Source organism: Uloborus diversus, chromosome 2, assembly GCF_026930045.1.
Source record: "Uloborus diversus isolate 005 chromosome 2, Udiv.v.3.1, whole genome shotgun sequence".
In the NCBI taxonomy this organism is placed as follows: Eukaryota; Metazoa; Arthropoda; class Arachnida; order Araneae; family Uloboridae; genus Uloborus; species Uloborus diversus.
Window position 1 is genome coordinate 28,588,708 of NC_072732.1, and position 16,086 is coordinate 28,604,793.

General features: G+C 33.2%; 1 protein-coding gene across 1 annotated transcript in view; it reads left to right on the forward strand.

Annotated features, from left to right (window-relative positions):
* Nucleotides 1-15,442: 15,442 nt before the first annotated feature.
* Nucleotides 15,443-16,086, forward strand: part of LOC129216941 (ceramide synthase 1-like) — a 56,519-nt gene continuing 55,875 nt past the window's right edge. Inside the window, exon 1 of the mRNA XM_054851161.1 lies at nt 15,443-15,679. Within this exon, the coding sequence (XP_054707136.1) occupies nt 15,443-15,679 (237 nt within the window). The remainder of the gene's footprint in view (nt 15,680-16,086) is intronic.

Genomic DNA, 16,086 nt, shown 5'->3' on the forward strand with positions numbered 1-16,086 from the left:
AAGCTTTCTTTTTTTGGGGGAAAGGGAGTGAAAAGGAGACCCTGATTCTATTCTCCGTCAATTATTTTCCTTTTCTTAAAGAACCATTAAAGCCTCCTGGAGGTTTTTTTTTTTTTTTTTTTTTTGGCAGGGGAGAGGTATTTCTCTGGCTTCTGGCAGGATTGATTGCTCTAGTTTAAGGGGCAGCATCTATGTATACAGATTATGGACTAGTACCAAAAATTGTATTCAAATAAGCTTGAATGTGGAGCAATAAACATTATCTTGAAAAGTACTATTTATCCTATAAATCTATCCTAAGTTTTGATGAAAGATATCATTTCACTTTTCACATTTAGGTCACCTGCACCTACCACTATTTTGTGGTTTATCCAGTTGGATGGGAACCAGAAGACAGATCTGATATTTTGATCCAGAACCAAAGACAAGCTATCCCTGGTCCAACATCCCCAGAGGTATCATTTTACTTGGAGGACTTTGTGACCACAAGCATATTTTTAACGTCCCCCAGTCACCATTAATGAAGACGGCCGATCTTCAACCGGCTAAGATCAAACCCACGACCAGGGTTGCCAGACGTCCCGGATTTCAAGGGACAGTCCCATATTTTAAAAAATTGCCCCGCATCCCTGAGAACTTCCATACGGGATGACTTAGGTCCCGTATTCTAGCAAATAACGATATTTTACAATACAATACAGTATTTTAAGGTAAAAAAATTCAGTAAAACGAAAATTGTGACTCAACTAATTAGCACCTGTTCCTATCCGCGTCGATCTGCATGCGGAACTTTGTTCTGTTGCTTGTTTTATTCTTTGAGTTTGGAGTTCCTTCAAAGCTCTACTTTCTCATAAACATACTGAGAGGAATTTTTCGAAAGCTTTGAAAACTGATTGCTTATCACCCCTTACAAATACACCATGACCAGTAATTGCCCTCAACCAGGGCTCGATTAAGATATCGAGAGGCAATAACCTAAAGGAATTTTTTGGGCACCCTGTTTTCAAATTTTATAACTTTAGACGTTGTCTAAAACAGTTTTAGCCATAGACTTAAGTAATTTCAGCCATTTATGGGCCCCCTAAATATCGGAGGCCCTAGGCTAGGGCCTAGTTGGCCTATTCAGTAAACAGGCTCTGCCCTTAAGCACAAAATCTCCCCCCCTCCCCTTTTCACTTTTAGAAGTCTGTCCCGTATTTACTGTTCTAAAATCTGGCAACCCTGCCCACGACCCTCCGGTCACAAGTTCGATGCCTTACCAATCAGGTCACCACAGCCCATTGAAAAATATCTGGGTGCTCTAGTAATACTTCAGTAATGCCTTTTTTTTTTTTTTTTTTTTGTCATGAAAAATTCACTGCTGCAGAGTCAGAAGGAAAATGACAAATATTTTAGAGCCTTCGACTTTAGACTTTTTCACGCCAAAATTAGTTTTGATTTTGACTCTGCAGCACTAGCAGAGTTAGAAACTTGGAGGGGAAGATAATTGACTCTGACTCTTGAAATTTTAATGCCTTCGACTCCCGAAGACGCCTTTTTTACCACAAAATCAGCACAACTCTAGCGCCCTGGAAAAATTGAGTAAAACATGGTAATTGGATGATTTTCAAACTGCACAGATAACCTGAGTGACACTTTTGTATAAAGGTACATGCTTGTCAAATGTTATAGTTTTGGTAATATTAACTTATGTATTGCTATTGCAAACTCAAAAATTTCGTAAGTGACGACATTAAACGACTTTAGTTTCTAAACTATAGATTTGCCATATACTTGTGAATATTTCCAATTGCTTTAAGCAATATTTTTTTATTGTTGTCAAGATCAAGACCTTTAATGGAAATGAACTGGTTAATAGGGAATTCAGTGAATTGTGTATTTTATTAAAAATTTACAGTGGATTTTGTGATGTTCTTAATAATTAATTTCACAATTTCTTTCAGTTAGAAAATCAAGACTTGAATCGTCCAGCCTCTAACCCAAAGAATGAATACCCATGAAATTGAAGGCCTTAGAGAAATTCTAAGCTGCTTGAGCCTGGACCATTTAAAAGAGATTGCGATGATAACTACAAGCCACATGATTGATGACCAGTATGAGGGAGTTCAAGCCCCAGAGATGGTAAATGAAATCATAAAAAATGCTTCGAAGGCCTCTGAAATTCTCCATCGGCAGAAAGTCTCAAAAGAGCTTCTTTTGAAATACTTGAGAAGAAAGGGATTTGATCCCGATCCCAAAAGTAAAAAGATTATTTATATTAAAACTTGCTTATCACTCTGGAATGCCTGCAATGAGAGCCAGCTCAAAGCTCAATCGTTTTAACTTTTATTCTTATTGTTATTTAGTTTTTATTCATACATTTGTTTAATGATGCCATCAGTTGTTTTTGTTTACGCCTTACTAAACATTACCACATATTTTACGGTTCTTATACTGTATTTTACTCAACAATCTGCAACTTTTTATACTCTTATTTAAGTGGAGAAATTTAGTACAAAAAATGAGGTTAAAATTTGGGGGTTGACTTATTTATATGCAGGGCTGAAATTACAAAACTTTTTCTAAAACAATTATTGGAAAACAAAGCGCTCAAAAAGTCAACATATTCCTGATTTTATCGAACCCTATTAAACAAAAGCTAAATAAATATAAATACTTAAACATTCTGATATAGTTTTATATAATCCGGACTGTGAAATAAAGACTATAAATAATTTCAGGAAAAGAGCATTATTTGAAAAATGCTTTGAAAACCAGATTCTGAAATTTTTTGGAAAGAAAGATAAACACACTTGCCCAATTTTTGCGATCCTTATCCCAGAACTGTGTCTTTGTAAATTTAACATGGCAACTCAGTGGCATGTAGTGTTATTACCATAGAGCTAGTTTATAACTAGAGTGCCTGCTTCTTTATCTTGATGGCAAAAAATGGCTGTCAACATGAGGAGAAAGTAGTGGTTGAATTGTCAAATAAGGGGGTCCATCTTTTGGGCCGAATATTGGTGAAGTTAAAGTACATGTTCAAATAAGTTTGCGCTCTTTAGGTCACTGCACTCAACAAGCAGTGGCGTAGCGTAGGAGGGGTGGGGGGCAAAGGGGGCTCTCACCCCGGGCGGCAAATTCTGTAACACTACAAAAAAAATCAAAAATTTTTTTTCCTTTTTAAGATGACACTCTGCTAGGGATGGCGAATTTTGTCTTACTAAAACAACATCAAAGATGTTTTTTTTTACTCTTCGGTTCTAAATTGTCTCAGGAAATTTTTCTCATTGAGCCATAAGCACAAAATACTGTATACTAACATGCATGCGGGCCATTTATCACTATAGTTGACATAGTAAGACGAGTAAAAGGGTGGTGACAGATCAGTGAAAAGTCAGGAAACTTTATCACTCAGGGAAAAATCAGTGAATTTTGAAAAAAATAACAAACATTCAGGGAAAATTGAACAAATGAAGAAAAAAAAAATTTTTTTTTCCAATGCAAAATGAAGTGCTTTGATTCCTTATGAATTTTACGTCTGTTGTTTGTTTTTAAAAAGTAAAATTAATGATTTGCGATTATGCAGTGCCACATATTTTTGCATCTTTTTTCCTCAAGGTCAAAGTATTCAATCTTTCATGAGCTTCCTAAGATTGCTTCTGTGTCTGTAAAGTTGTTTATTTTACCTAGCTTGAATTTTTCTTCCACGCATTCAATGCTACATAAAATAAACAACCCTACAGGCAAAGAGGAAGCCGTTATTAATGACTTTGCTCCCTTGCCTTTACTCATTGTCTTGAAGTAATTAGCATACTATTATCACGATTTCAAGAAAAAATCTTTGTTTTTTAAATTCATGTTGAAAAAATCTTAAAAGTTATCACTTGACGTTTTTAATTTAATTGCTAAAATTGAATTTTGACTGAAAATCAAATTTGTTTTTTGCCATAGTATTGCTCACTGTCACTTCAGATTTTGCAAAGGGTTTTTTTTTCTTCAGACTTTAAAACCAGGGTTGGCAAGGTTTTGGACACTAGAGTAAAACCCTGGTTTTTACCGTCCTGTCCAAAACCCTTGTGTCCAAAACTGTCCGAAAGTGTCCAAAACTATATTTTTAGAGAAATTGTATTTTGTGAGAAAACATCAAAAACACAATAAAATGTATCAAAGTAATGTTTTATATTGAATATTTATTCAGTGTGAACATTCACCTTATTTATGCAGCTGATTCTAATCTAGTCACATAGAAGTTGAATTCTTGATTTTTCAATTTGTATGCATGACTTTATTTATATTTTTTTATATTGATAACAGTAACCAAATTTTTCTATGTTTATTCATGTGCAAATCAAAGCAGGGTTGGCAAGCTTTTTACCATCCTGTTCAAAACCCAAGGGTCCAAAACTGTTTTTTGAGAAACTAAATGTTGTGAGAAAATATCAACAGAAAGTACAAAACGTGTCAAAATTATATTTAGTTAATATTTTTATTCAATGTGAACATTCATGTATAAATACATGTGTAACTTATTTATGCAGCTGACTTTAATCTAGTTCTGGAGAAACTAAATTCTTCATTAAAAATTTCAAATTGTACCCATGACTTTTTTCCCCCATAAACCAAATTTTTCAATATTTATGCAAAAGAAAATGTTCAAAATATAGTTCAGTAATTGACTTGAATGCAATAAATTACACTTTTTTGTTGTTACAGAATGTATTATATTCAAAATATGAACTAAAAAAAAAACTAGTATAAGTTTTGGAATACAAGGGTTCAGTCATCAATTTCTTGTTCCATAATCTGATTTAAAAAATAATTTTCAACAAAACATCATGTAAAACTTATTATTAAACATTAAAAAAAATTAAGCTTTTTTTTTTTTTTTTTGCACCTAAATATTGCACATTTAATGACATTCCTTCAAGTTATAAATGGAACTGAAATTAGCTGTCTTGGTAGTGTTATAAATTTCCTTTTATAACTCTACCAAATGTTACATAAAGAAGTTTTTATGAAATAGAGTTATTGGCAATTTGTTTAAAGATATTTTTAAATGAACATTTTGGAGAGAAATATTACCAAATATTCATAAATTAAACCTGATTAATACCTACCTTTATGCATTACGAATTAATTAGATTACACCCCTATAGCTTTAGGACAGTTTAAGACAGTTTTGGACAGTAAAAACCACCTGTCCTGTCCTAAACCAGTTTTGTACAGTCCAAAACCCAACCCTGTTTAAAACTCTTATTTTAAAACCATTTTCCTATACATTTTGAAATTAATAATTGTTTTTGCATATCAGTGTTACTTGTTACTAAAGTAATCTAAGATTTTTTTCGACAACTAATGAAATCATTTGAAATTGAGTTGTGTACATAAGTAAATATTTTTATTATTTTTCAATAGTTAAAATGCTGTATTCATTCATTAAAAACCTAAGTTCTTGATTAGAGAATAGCTCATATGACTGGTTGGCAAGCTTTTGTTGAAAGATTTCAATTTGTTTTCCATAAATATGTCTATTTTGCTGTGTACAGGTGAAGGGCAGTAACTACACATTTTTGATTTTTTGCATTTTTGTCATCTATCGTACATTATCTTTATTGTACATACTCGCTTATTTGGTTTCTGCTGAAAAAGAGGCGTGAAGAAAAGTCTAATTCCAACATTTTCCTGTTGTTAATGCTGAATTCACAACACATTTCTTCAAATGTCTCAAAAACTGATTTCTGCAGATACTGCCATTTACCTGCACACAGTAGTATTATTTACGTAAATAAAACTACATTACTTCTATACTTTAACTATCACTTATTATACTTGCAGCAGCAATTATACTGCTTGAAAATTCAGTTCAAGATTATCTCCATTTGAATTCTTTAGTTTTATCACAATTAGATATGTCTTTAAGAGTGGTTTTAATAATTTCTTAGAATTCTTATGTTAATTGGTTCCTGGACGCAGAGTATTTGTTTTAGATTTCCTACAATATTTCTTTGTCGATAATTTAATACACTATTTTTACCCCCCCCCCCCCAAAAAAAAGAAGGAGCATCTTTTCAAAATATATTTTTAATTAACAGCTTAAACCGTTCTAAACACTGCATTTTATTTAATATGCAATGCTTTTCAGGTAGGGCAAAGAAAGGAAACTATTATCATTGGTAACGTAAATCAGGGAAATTTGGTGAACTTAATCAGGGAAAAGTCAGGGAACTTTTTTTTCTAGTTTCTGTCGCCACCCTGAGTAAAACCTTATTGGAGAGGACTTTAAATCACAAAGATTGACAAGCAGTTGGGTGGACTGGGTCCCCCAAGAGGGCGCCAACCTTGACTAACAAAGGGCGCAAAAAAAAAAGAAAAAAACAATAACCCTCGAATATGCAAAGGTGGTTACAGGGCGTAAAAAAAAGAAATAAAAAACCAAAGGCTCACACATTCGAGGGCACAAATAAAATAAAATAAATTTTTTTTAAATTTTGAATTTTTTACGTCTTGAATTCGAATTATATTTTTCGCAATCAAGATTCATGATTGTGTGTGTCTGTGTGTGCAGGTACATTTGTGTGTGTATAGGTAGGTGTGCGTCTTGTATACATGTGTAGGGGATGGACGCCACCACACCACTGGCCACCACCCAGGTTTGGTCTTGCTTGCGGAGTCCAGTGGAAGGTGAAGTTCGCAGAGTTAAATTTTATGCTTAAGTTAAGCCTTGACTGAATGCAAACGATTTCTAACCATGGCTACAAAAAGTTTTCCTCTTAATAAGGAGCAAAATAAATAAGGAGGCTCATAGGTTTGAGGGAGCAAAAAAAAGAAAAAAGTAAACGAGGGTGCACAGCACAGGTTTGAGAGCACAACAAGAAATGAAGGCTCACTGGCTCGAGGGAGCAAGAAAGGGAAAAAACAAAGGCACACGCATTCAAGGAAGCAAAAGAATATATTACATAAGGCGCATATAAATTCGAGGGCCCCAAAAAAACGAAAGAGGTGAGGTTCAAAGATGCCAAGATTTTCAGGGTGAAAAAAAAGGGCACAGGTTTGAGGGCATAACACCCGTCACAAAAAAAACAAAGGCTTACAGAGGACGTTCGAGGGCTGCCGATGAGCCCTTGAATTCTGTTTCCATAAACCTTATGTGCCTATGGTTTTTTTCGCTCTGTTGATTCTGGGCATCTTCTGTTTTTTTTTTTTTTTTTTTTTTTTTTTTTTTTTGCCCTATCAAAGCTGATTGCCCCTGTCTCCCCCTTTTTTTTTCTTTGCCCTCAAACCTGTGCACCTGTTTCTTTCTGCACCCTCAAATCTGTGCACCTTTTTTTTTTTTGTGTCCTTCGGGTCTGGGAGTCAAGGTTGGCTCCTTTTTAGGGGACCCAGTCCGCCCCTTGTAGACAGATCTGTTTTGCGTCCAAAACGTGAATTTTGAATAAAAAAAGAATTATTCATCGACTTTTTTTCGAAAATGTCTATGAACCTTCCCAGCACTAACCTAGGCAAACTAAAAATTTTAGCGAAATCAGTCCAGTATTTTCCAAGTTTACCCCGGACATATAAATTTGGAGTTTGTTTTTTATTCATCTATGTGTGATTGTAACTTTAATAAATATAAATAATTCGGGAAGGTTTGCGACTAAAGGTCTGTGATGCGACTCATATGCAACATACGGTGCTTCAAGTTTTATTATTTTTTAAAATATGTATTTATTTTATTTTATTTATTTTTTTCAACGTGTGCATTTTTTCGGAAATGGCGCTCATAGAGGTGAAGCCGATACTTTGATTTTGCATCGAGATGTACAATCGAAAACAGATTGCGGAAAAAAAGGGTTTTTGAATGATTTTAAAAATATTTTAGGATGGGGTACCACCTTGAGGGTCCCTCCTTGTGATAAATGTTCATGTTTTTAAATTTTTCTTTTCTCTATGCCCTTCCCCACTCCAAATAAAAATGACGGTTTTAAAACAGTCAGAAAGAGGGGGGAAATGGGAGAGAGAGGAAGTGGAACTATTTCCAAAACTCTTAAAATGGGATGGGTAAGGGGAACGGTGGTTATATTTGGATTCAGGGGGTCATTTTATATAACATTTTACAGAACAGACTGATACAATCGACAATGATAGTTTTTTTTTCAAGTATAAATATATGTGTGTATCAGGTAATTTATAATTATATTTTTGTTTCTTTCTCTTCCCAATTAAAGGTTTAAGAATTACTACCAGTATATACAGTTTTTGATCATGTTTAAAATATTTTTATTTAAGGGAAATATCGCTCATAATGCAATAATTTTTTTAAACATTTCTATCAACAATATTTTCTGTTTGAAGTAAGATTATATTAAAATGTAAAACATGTTTTGGATAGGTAGTAAAATCCTGTTTTCGTTCTGAAAAATATTAAAAATGTCGTTTTTTAAGGGGGCAAGTGGGGGGGGGGTGCATTTAGTAGGAGAATGTAAGAGGGGCGGCCAATTTGGTGCCTTCTCCGGGCGGCAGAAACCTACCCTATGCCGATGTCATCAAGAAGTAGTCGACACCGTTTTTAAGTACAGCGAAAAATAGCCCTCTCAAATGCTCTAGTTGACTTCCTGCTCTGTAGTTGTAACCAGGCCAGTTTTGCAGTAACAAGAGAAGTAATTGTAGAGCTTCCATAAAGATTTAACTAACCCTGTCATCATATAGAACCAAGGACGGATACAAGGGAGGGGCGATGGGGGCGATCGTCCCTCCCTTGAGGGACCCTGCACCGGTAATTTTTCAGAATTGAAGTCTTAAAATGCAAATGTATGCCCTTTTTAATGGCGTTAAGAAAGGAAATAGGGTTTGAATCAACCTTAAGCAAAGTTTTGGGAATTTAAGTTTCAAAAAGACAATTTTAAAAGATATTTGGCGATGTTTGAAAAAGAAGTTTGGAAGCCTTCCAATGCTATTTTGCTAAATTTAACTCTTAAAGCACATTTTAGACGATTTTGACGATGTTAGGGGAAGGGAGGTTCAAAACTTTCCCCAGAAATTATTACGAAATTGAAGCTCTAAAACACAGTTTTGGAGTACCTCTTTCAATAGTAAAGGAAAGGAATAATTTTGAAACTTCTTTGGTTAAATCTTGATATTTTAGTTGTTTTAGATAATTGTGCCCCCTCTCCTAAAAAATGTATAAATCAGATATGTAGTATGAGGTTAGTTAAAGACTCAACCGCCCCCTCCTTGAAAACTTTCTGGATTCGCCCTTGTATAGAACTATCAGTTAGTACGCAATTGTTGGCTATATCTTCTACTTCTGCCTCTTTTGCACCGATGCAAACTATTTTGAAAACTTACTTTTCAAAGTAAGTTTTTTCTGAAACTTTATGGAATTTTTTGATATAGTAAAATTTCCTATGTGACAAATGTGTTTGCACTTTTTTTGTTGCTAATATGGGAGTAAATATGTAAAATTTTGCTATTTTTGTGAGAACGTTTCACAACTAAAGAATCTAAATTCTAAGTAATAGAAAAAGTTTGAACAAAATATGTTTTTTTTTTACTCCTTTAAATTGAATTATTTATGCAGAAGTGTACATGTTTTTTTTTTTTTTTTTTTGGTTTTAGCCAGTATTAAAACTTTTTCTTTTATTTTTTTTCCCTTTATTTATTTATTTCATTTTTTTTTCGTGATCAGCGGTATTGTTTTCTGAAATAAGTAATAAATAAACATCGAAAGATTTCTTTATTCACTATTATGATTAATTATCCTAAACTGCTGTAAAATTCTCCACAATTCAAAGTACAGATAGGGAGCTGAAATGCATATCTATTGTCTGCTTTGAACTATCCAAAATTATTAACACTCATCAATTAATACAGAATCTACTCCCCTCCCCCTCATCTGTTAAGTTGAGTCATCTCCTTATTTGTGACCTCACTGTATTATCAAAGTGCCATATTTCATTTTCGTGTTACATGTTCTTTCATGCTTAAAATAATGTTAACTTTTGGTTGAGTTAAATTTACTCTAAATAAGACTTGTTGAAAAGGGCCAGTTGCAATTCTTTTTTATTTTTTAATTGATTCTTGTTACGTAAGAAGAAATATTTGCTCCTTGTAGTCATGAAGCAACTAGTCATCACTTACCTCAAATGTGCCTTTTTTATATTCAGCCATTTTGCCTTCTGTCTTTCCAAAAGCTTAATCATTCCTAATAATAGAGGGGTGAGGGAAGTCATTATAGTAGTATTTATCAACCTTTCAAAAGAAGTTTTTTTTTCTTTCCAAAAAATATTTAAACCTTGTGCCAAACTAAGCAATTTTTCTCTCCCTTTGAAACAAAAATTTTCCTGACCTTAAAAAGGTGCAATTTTACTAAATGTCAATTTGATATTTCTGCTGTTCCATGTCTATGATGCTAAATTGTAGCTTTGTTTCACCACTCTACCCCTACAATCTCGTTTTGTTCTTAAAATAATTGTTGTACTTTTTTGTATAAGGTTTTTCGATATATATATATATATATATATATATATATATATATATATATACATACATATCGTCGCCTCAGAGAAACAGTAAAATGTCTTAGTATTATGTATGGGATTTGATATATTTCTGGTTGCTCTGAGGCGACAATATGCATTTTGATAGTTTTCTAGAAATGATGAGTTTGAAATAAAATTAAACATATCAATACAGTTCACGAGATTATCTCTGTTGCCTTGTTTCATAGTTTTTAAACTTCAAAGCTTCATAACATTAATTTAGAAAAAATGCATTTTGTGATGTCTATCAAATATATTTCTCAAAAGGAACCAAGATATTTTTCTGTATGACATTTTCAAAATTATCTCTCAGAAGAAAAACCATTGCATAATTTTTATATTGCTTAAATTAAACCGAGTTTACTTTTAGAGATGATTATCTATTTATTTTAATGAGTTTATTATTCATATGTGACTGACCTTTTTGATGTTGAATTATGTATCACTATTAGAATTTCTTCTTACTTATATCACTTGTGCAAATTTAAATCTTTCTTTTTTCTGAATTTCATTGAAATCATTGAATTGCAGTATTAGTCAAAAGGTAATGTATTCTATGTCATTTATCATTTAAAGTGTCATTTGAAGTTTATTCTATGTTATTTTGTTTATGATACATCCATATAGTCATTTTTATATGTTATGACATAATATTTATGTCACATATCCACTAAATAATACAGTGGATTGTATTATCTACCTCAAAGCATTTCTGTGTTGTGTGACATTTTAAATGGTTACATTGAAAAAAGTTTGTCAATGCAGTGTTGTTTGCAATGAAATTGCATTAAATGCGTGTCTAGTTGTACTTTATGTTGTAGGCAACTATATGTATGTGTAGTAGCGAAATATATTTTTTGTTCAATTTATTGATAAATAAATATTCACTTAGTGAAATTAAGTAGTTTGATTTTGTCACTTTAATTGTAATATTGTCGTATAACATTTCAATGTAATATTTCAAATCTAGAGAAGTTATTCATGAAATGTTAGTCATGATGTTGGACAAGAAGTTCTGTCCAGAACTAAATGAGCCCACTTTCCCATATACCAATAGACTTTCTAGTATCTGATCAAAATTAGATAAAATTGCAAATTATTTATGACATTTAAAAAAAAAAATCTTTTAAGCTGATTTCTGGAAATAAAATATGCCTTTCTCATATAAAGAATTAGATACATAAAAAATAAATAAACAACCAAAGCACCTTTTAAACAAAGCAGCAGATAGATTTTATTCCATTAAAAAAAAATCTTTAGCCGATTTCAAAAAAAAAAAAAAAAAAAAAACAGTAAAAACCCTCTAATGCGGACACTAACGGGATAAATTTTTTTGTTCATAATAGAGGGATGTCCGCAGGACAGGAGTTTAATAATGTTATTTGCCTTGTAATCCGGGAGTTAAAAATTGTCGGCATAAGAGTGGTGTCCGTTAGGAGGGGTTTTACTGTAATTAAAAGTAGAAAAATAAGCTCATTAAAATAAATACATCATATCAAAAAAGAAATGTTTGTTTTTCCCCTGTTGCCAAAAAATCATTTTTAAAATGAATTAATGTAATTTCAAAAATAAATAAATACAATAAAATGTCAACTTAAAAAAATAATTTTCATTGTCGAAAAAAAAATTGTTTGAGCATGTTTTTAAGTAGAAACATGAAGGACTCCGAAATTTCTCCGCCCAGAACTGAATACATAAATTAAAACTTTTGAGTGAAAATAAAAACAAATCAAAATAACAATAATTATTTCATAGTAAAAACCATTGCTGCGGAGTCTGAGTCGGAGGCTATCTCATTTTGGGACAAAAGAGTTAGATTCAGGTGCTGAAGGTATTTAATTCAAAGACTCGAAGTTGGAATTGGGCATTTCTCTCAAAGTCCGCAATTCTGCCAATGTTTGTAGATTCGGAGTCAGACTTTGGGATAAAAGAGTCGGATTTAGATTCTAATTTCCAAGAGCCGGAGTGAGTCTGTTTACAACTTTTTGCCAAAGCTACAAAGTTGAAGTCGGGGAGTCGGAGTCTGACTAATTTTTAAACATAGAAGTCAGAATCGGAGTCAGGTGCCCCAAAATTGTCGGAGTCGAGAGTTTGTCTTCAAGAGCTATTTCGAACAAAATTTGTTTGAAGTAAGTCCGACTTCAAGTTTGGAATTTACATTGACTTTCAGTTTCCCCGTAGACGCTAATGTTAAGGGATTTGAACTGTTCAAAATTGAACCACAAATTGTTCAAATCGAAAAGATATTTTATATGCATGTTTTTTATCAAAAGCTTTTTCCTACAAAGTTTGTTTGAAGCAAATTCGAGAGCCTTGTCAAAGTTCGGGATTGCCTTGAATTTCCCCATAGGCGCTAATTTTAAGTTTTTTTGAACTGTTCAAAAATATTTGAAAAATTGTTAAAATAAAAAAATGCTTTTCCAGTAGAGGTAGCAGGTTTAGGCTCTCGCTGCTACATTTACTGGACAAGCTGGAAAAGCTTTTTCACGTTTTATTTCGGAATAAGTACAACACTGACCCCTTCCTCCCGACTCTCCCATTTTTTTACTCCAACTGAACTTTTTAAACTGGGTGTCATAATCTTAAGTTCTAATAAAACAAAGCGCAAAAAGAAAATGACTTTTTTAAATGTAAGTTTAAAGGGCTTATTCAACTCAAACAGAATTTGAAAGAATCGAATACGGCCAGTTGTATCTATAGCATAGCTAGAAATTTCCTTTTCCCTAGAAGTAAATTTCTTGCGATGATGCTCGTAAATGGGATTCAATGAAATCAAGCACAATAAAGTAGAATATGCCACTTTGATTAAATACTGGAACCGACTGAATTACACGATGGTACTTTTAAACAACTGTTATTTTCAATTTACCTAATATGTCTAAAAATTAGGATCTCACAAACTTTAAATACATAAGAAACTCACAGTGTAATTAAAAAGAACTTGTAATTATGACTTTGTTGTTTTATTGAGCTAGAAGCTGGCCACTTTTGGTCCACAGGTCATAGTTTGAGACCCCTGCCTTGAGGTCATCAAAAATAGCCTACACTTGCGTTTTAGAATTTCATTTTGGAAAAATTGCTGGTTCAGGGTGCCTCAACAGAGGGGCGATCTTTTGTATTCGTCCTTGTCGTGAGTCATGCACTATCCGACAGGGCTGACCTCACATGAAAACTTAAGCGAAACATCCATGTAGGTCTCAACAAGAATGTTGGATTATGCTTGCTTCTTTGTGCATGAAATGGTAAAAGTTTGACTTTAAACCTTCACCAGTTAATTTTTAGACAAAAAGTAATCCTTAAAATTCAGTTTTTCTCAATCTTTTACGCATCATTTTCTGTAATTTTTCTCTGTGACTGAACAGAGTCATTTAAATACATGGAGGTTCCTAATCAAAGGGACTGGGAGTAGGAAAAATGTTCCTTAGAGGTGCCTCTTTGTAAATATATTTAAAAAAAAAGGAATATATGCAGTTATAACAATGCTTTTGATGTGATAGTGCTTCCTCCTTCGAGGAAAACCAATTCTCTCCAACCAATTCTCTAACCAATTATTCTAATAAAACCTAAGGAAAAAAAAATCGAACAATTTTCAAAAAAAAAAATAAAAAAAATATCGTGGAGTGAGGGTATGTACAAACTGGAAAAAAATGTCTTGTTGAAAAAAAAATGTCTAAATTGAAAACAAAATTGCGGCTTGTTGGGGGAGGGAGGGGGGAATGTTAGAGAATCAAACACAAAAATAATATGATACAAAATGCAAAAACATATAAATACTTTTCTGAGCTATACATTTAGAAAAAAAAATACTACAGTACGAAAATAAACAAGCATAATGCTAAATAAAAAAATAAAGCAAAGGAAACATCTCAAAAAAATTATGCAACTCATTTTAAAAATATAGCAGTATTTTCCCTAAGAGCAACTTCCCAAATCACGTAGCGCCTAGAAAAGAGATACATACTTCCCAATAAAATCAATGACGCAGTCAGTGCCATGACCCCCTCCCTTTTGGCGGACACCTCTGAATAAGTGCAAAAAAAAAAAAAAAAAAAAAAACCAAGTTACGGATTCAACTTCGGAAAGTTCTTTCACACTAACCTAATGCAGACATTCACAAAACTTCGAAAAGAATATTTAATAAGATGGCAGATATTCCATGGCATTTGGGTGATTCTCGCAGCGATCAGACTTCTTTCTCTTCCGATTTCGACCAGTCACGTGAACGAAATCGATAGTGTTGGAATATGTACAGTTGACTCTGCGATGTCCTCTAAAATCGTGTTGATGCTGAGTGATTGACTTATTAGTATTTTTTTTAATATTTCCAACGTTGAGAAATGTTTTTGCGTATTCGAGCTCAGGAGTTGCGAATGAGTGTATTTTTAGGGCATTATTAGTGGAGAAATTGACCAGGCGATTTTGAATCCATGAAATGTATGGAATCAGGGACTGAGAAAAGGAGCTTTTGGAATCGAGTTTCGATGTCACAATAACCTGACCTTTTTATATATACACTTGCAGAATTCATTTGTATTAATCTGCTTTTTTTTAAAAGGAACTTTTGATAGAAGTAGCCTGAATAATCAGGAAAAGAAAGAACGAAACCGTAGAAAATCCGTTGCCGCAGTCGTCTGCTACTCAATCAACCATTAGTTTTTATGGGATAAAAACTTGTTATTAGTAATGAACTTTGCTGTATGTAACACCAAAACAAGAAAAACGTGGACATATACAGTTTATGACATTAAACTTTCAAAATTCTTTCACTTTTACTTTCTTTATTCCGTTCTCTTTTGTAGCATCTTCCGAGAAATGCCCTCCCTCATTTTAGGGCTTTTAATGTAGGTGGCGGTTGAGTCATGATTTCTAAACACGCGATACGACGGTGTTGACTAATCGCTGTCTTTCATTGAAGCACGTTAATTCTGAATAGAACTGTCATGGCTGCGGTTGGTACGGAATGGGAGCGTATCCCTTCATATTCAGATCTAGCCCAGGGCGTCGTAGAATTCTTGCAAAAAACTTACCATGAAACTTTCACAGAAAAAAGAGAGCCCCTGCCTGTTGAACTCACGTGGCGTTACTATAATTTTACTAATCAAGATATATTATTAGTGGTACTATTATCAATTGCATGGACAATTTTACGTCAGTTCTGTACAGAATGGATTTTCAAGGTAAATGACTTATTTAAATCATAATGTAACTTTTCTTTTCCGTTTTAGTGATGATTGATGAACCGGCGTCCACTGTGTCTATGGTCGCCAAGACGCCCTATTTAGTAGAAGAAACGGCTTGCGGTTTATTTTGATTGTTCGCCCTGTCACTCCCGATTAACTATTGATAAGTTTATAAACATACTATCTTGTTGATCTGCTTTCTGTTAGAACTAAGTAATGCATCTATTTGTTAGAGTGTTATCGGTTATGTGTGTAATATCATCGCACCGAATGAGTAATAATAAGAGACTCGCGATGTGTATATTTGATTTAATTAATTTTTGTCAGTTGCAACAAGATCGTAGTTTGCAAATTAAAGTGTTTATGAATGTTTGGTAACTTATGCGGATTTCTGACTTATTCAT